Genomic DNA, 2,992 nt, shown 5'->3' on the forward strand with positions numbered 1-2,992 from the left:
CAAAATACATACCTTGGAAAAAGGAAGAAAACAGGAAGAGAGAACGGGTCATTTTAAAGCCACAGATGAAGCCTTACGATCAGCTGAGCTCTGAAAACACGCTTGTGATTCGCTGGGAGTCTGATGACGTCATCGTTGGCACTCACCCGGTCAGCGGCCTCGCTGCCTTAAGGCAGTATCACACTGGCCATTTTCCTCTAACCGTTGTGGCTACTGGCAACGCCCGTGTGCCCATCCGGGGGCGAGTTGTCAGTTGTCTGTAACCTGATGTCATACTGGGCCCTTTTCCCACCACGTTGGCGGCAGCTTGGGCAACCGGCAAATCCAACTTTTCTGAGTGTGCATCACACACGGCCAAGGTCGGTTGCCCGTATCCACATTCACAACGTAAACAAAGCACTTGCCCTGTATCAACATGGCGTCATCTTCTAAAGTAAGGGCTCTCGCAGCTTGTTGCTGTAATTACCCAAGTTATGGACTTGTTGCTTCAGTTAAATGGAAGGAAGATGCTGTTGCGGATGTGGTGTGCCTGTGGTTCTTCCGTGCCAGTTCTTGTCACCACTGTGCATGAGCGGCCAACCCACCCAACTAGACTCCAACCACATAAACACGTGGCTTGAGTAACAACAAAGACACACACACACACACACACACACACACACACATGCGTCTGGCTCACAACCAGAAGGACCGGGGTTCAATTCCCCGGCCGGGTGAAGATAAGTTGGGTTTATTTTCTTTCACGTGTAGCCCCTGTTCACCTAGCAGTGAGTAGGTACGTGATGTCAGGCAAGGAGTTGTGACCTCGTTGTCGCGGTGTGTTGTGTGTGAGTGGTCTCAGTCCTACCCAAAGATCGGTACTACAAGCTCTGTGCTCTTCCGTAGGGGAACGGCGGGCTGTCTTGAGAGAGACCCGCAGCAAACCAAGAGGTGAACACGCATACACACACCAGACTCATCATGAACCATGGCAGATGTTTCTCACAAACAAAAATGGCTTTGCTATTTCCTTGAGTGTGTTAGAACTTATTTGGTGAGTGGTTCATACAAACCAAACATATCAAAAGGCAAGAAGAGAGCAGTGTTAAAGACGACTGCTCTCTTCTTGCCAAGAGCCAGGTTTGGTTCATGTGAGCCACTCCTCATATATGTTCTAACATACTCAAGTAATGGTGAAGTCATTTTTGTTTGTCAGAAACATCTGCAATGGTTCCTACTGAGTCTGGTGTGTATGTGTGTGTGTTGTTATTTGATTCATGTGTTTATGTGGTTGAGTCAAGATGGGTGGGTTAGCCGCGCACGCGCAGTGGTGACAATGAAAACTGGCATGGAGGAAACACAAGCATGCCACACCCACAACTGTTTCTTCCTTTCATCTAACTGCAGCAACAATTCCATAACTTGGGTAATGGCAGCACAAGCCGCGACAGCTCTTACTTTAGCAGACAACGCCAAGTTGATAGGCTACAGGGCAAGTGCTTTGTTTACGTTTTGGATGTGGATTCGGGTAACCGACCTTGGCTGTGTGTGACGTACACTCGGAAAAGATGGAGTTGCTGGTTGCCCTAGCCTGCGCCAACTCGGTGGGAAGAGAAAAGCCCTGTGTGACACCAGCTTACGGATAACTGTGAACTTGCTCCCAGTTGGGCGTATGGGCGTTGCCCGTAGCCCCAACGGTTGGACGAAAACGGCCATAGTGACACCGCCTTAAGGCAGTTAAGCCGCTGATAGGGTGAGCGTCGGCGATGTCGTCATCGGACTCCCAGCGAATCACAAGCGTGTTTTCAGAACTGTCAGCCAATCGTAAGGCAGCCGCCTTCAACTGTGGCTTCAAAACGACCCGTTCTCTCTCTCTCTCTCTCTCTCTCTCTCTCTTGCCATAGCCACAATGTTTGGAGTAAAACGTTCAGTGTGATACTACCTTTAAAGGTAGCGTGCGTGATGCCGATGGTAAGTAGACGTGACCCGTACGTGTCAAAGCAGCGCTAAACTCGCGGTGATAATGCGCGAAAGTCGGGATGGTAAGAATTTAGGACTAACCGCAAAACACGTGGATCGCGAAACTCGAGAGGGTACTGTAGTGTGATGGCAGCTTGGTAAGTGCATGAACCTCATTTGAGGGAACTCCCTCTTTCTGTTGTCTCTGTTACCTACTAGTAGAATTTTTTTTTAATGTTCATATCCGTTAGTCTAGAAAAATGTTTCCAATATTTAATTAACAATTAACTATCACAGTCTTAATTAAAGTATTATTCTTATGGTTTGGGCCATCACAAAATAAAGTAAACCTTGTTTGATATTGTTTTCTGATTTTTGTCTGCAATAAAAGTCATGGGGGTCTTTGCAACTGCAATACTTTTCTTACTAATCTTTAGAATGCCAAGAAAAATTTGAACCATGGTCAAAGATGATTAAAGATAATATTGAAGACTGTATTTTTTCATATATATATATATATATATATATATATATATATATATATATATATATATATATATATATATATATATATATATATATATATATATATATATATATATATATTTATTTATTTATTTATATGCCACTTGTTTTCCAGGAAAGAAGCAGCCAGAGGTGAAAACTACACCTTCTATCATGTATTCTTCCCAGGCTTCCAGTCAGTCCACCCAGTTGTTAACAGACAATTCAGTTGTCTCAGAAATGGAAACGGACTTTGATAATGAAATTGAAACTGCCATGCTGGAGCAGTGTATGGAAGGATTAGAATAATAAATTAAAGTCTTATGTAATTATGTGTCTTGCAGGATGTTTATTATATTTTTGTTAACCATTATAAATTTCACCTTAAGAATAGAACTTTGTTCATTAGTCAAGGGAGATTTTAAGTGTTTCAAATAATTGATGATTTTATATTTGAGGTACTGTGAGCGAAAACGTACAAGGCGCCATTTTTTAAAAAGCGGGAAATTGCGTTTAAAGTTTTGCAATGTTTAAATTATCATAACTTCAT

The 2,992-nt window shown here is 43.2% G+C and overlaps 1 protein-coding gene across 1 annotated transcript in view; it reads left to right on the top strand.

The window, feature by feature from the left end:
* The window catches only part of LOC127008347 (DNA primase large subunit-like), a 38,486-nt gene extending 35,709 nt beyond the window's left edge, over window positions 1-2,777 (top strand). Inside the window, exon 10 of the mRNA XM_050880250.1 lies at window positions 2,579-2,777. Within this exon, the coding sequence (XP_050736207.1) occupies window positions 2,579-2,751 (173 nt within the window). The 3' untranslated portion in view covers window positions 2,752-2,777. The remainder of the gene's footprint in view (window positions 1-2,578) is intronic.
* Window positions 2,778-2,992: the final 215 nt, after the last annotated feature.

The sequence above is a fragment of the Eriocheir sinensis genome, chromosome 4, assembly GCF_024679095.1.
Source record: "Eriocheir sinensis breed Jianghai 21 chromosome 4, ASM2467909v1, whole genome shotgun sequence".
Classification (NCBI taxonomy): Eukaryota; Metazoa; Arthropoda; class Malacostraca; order Decapoda; family Varunidae; genus Eriocheir; species Eriocheir sinensis.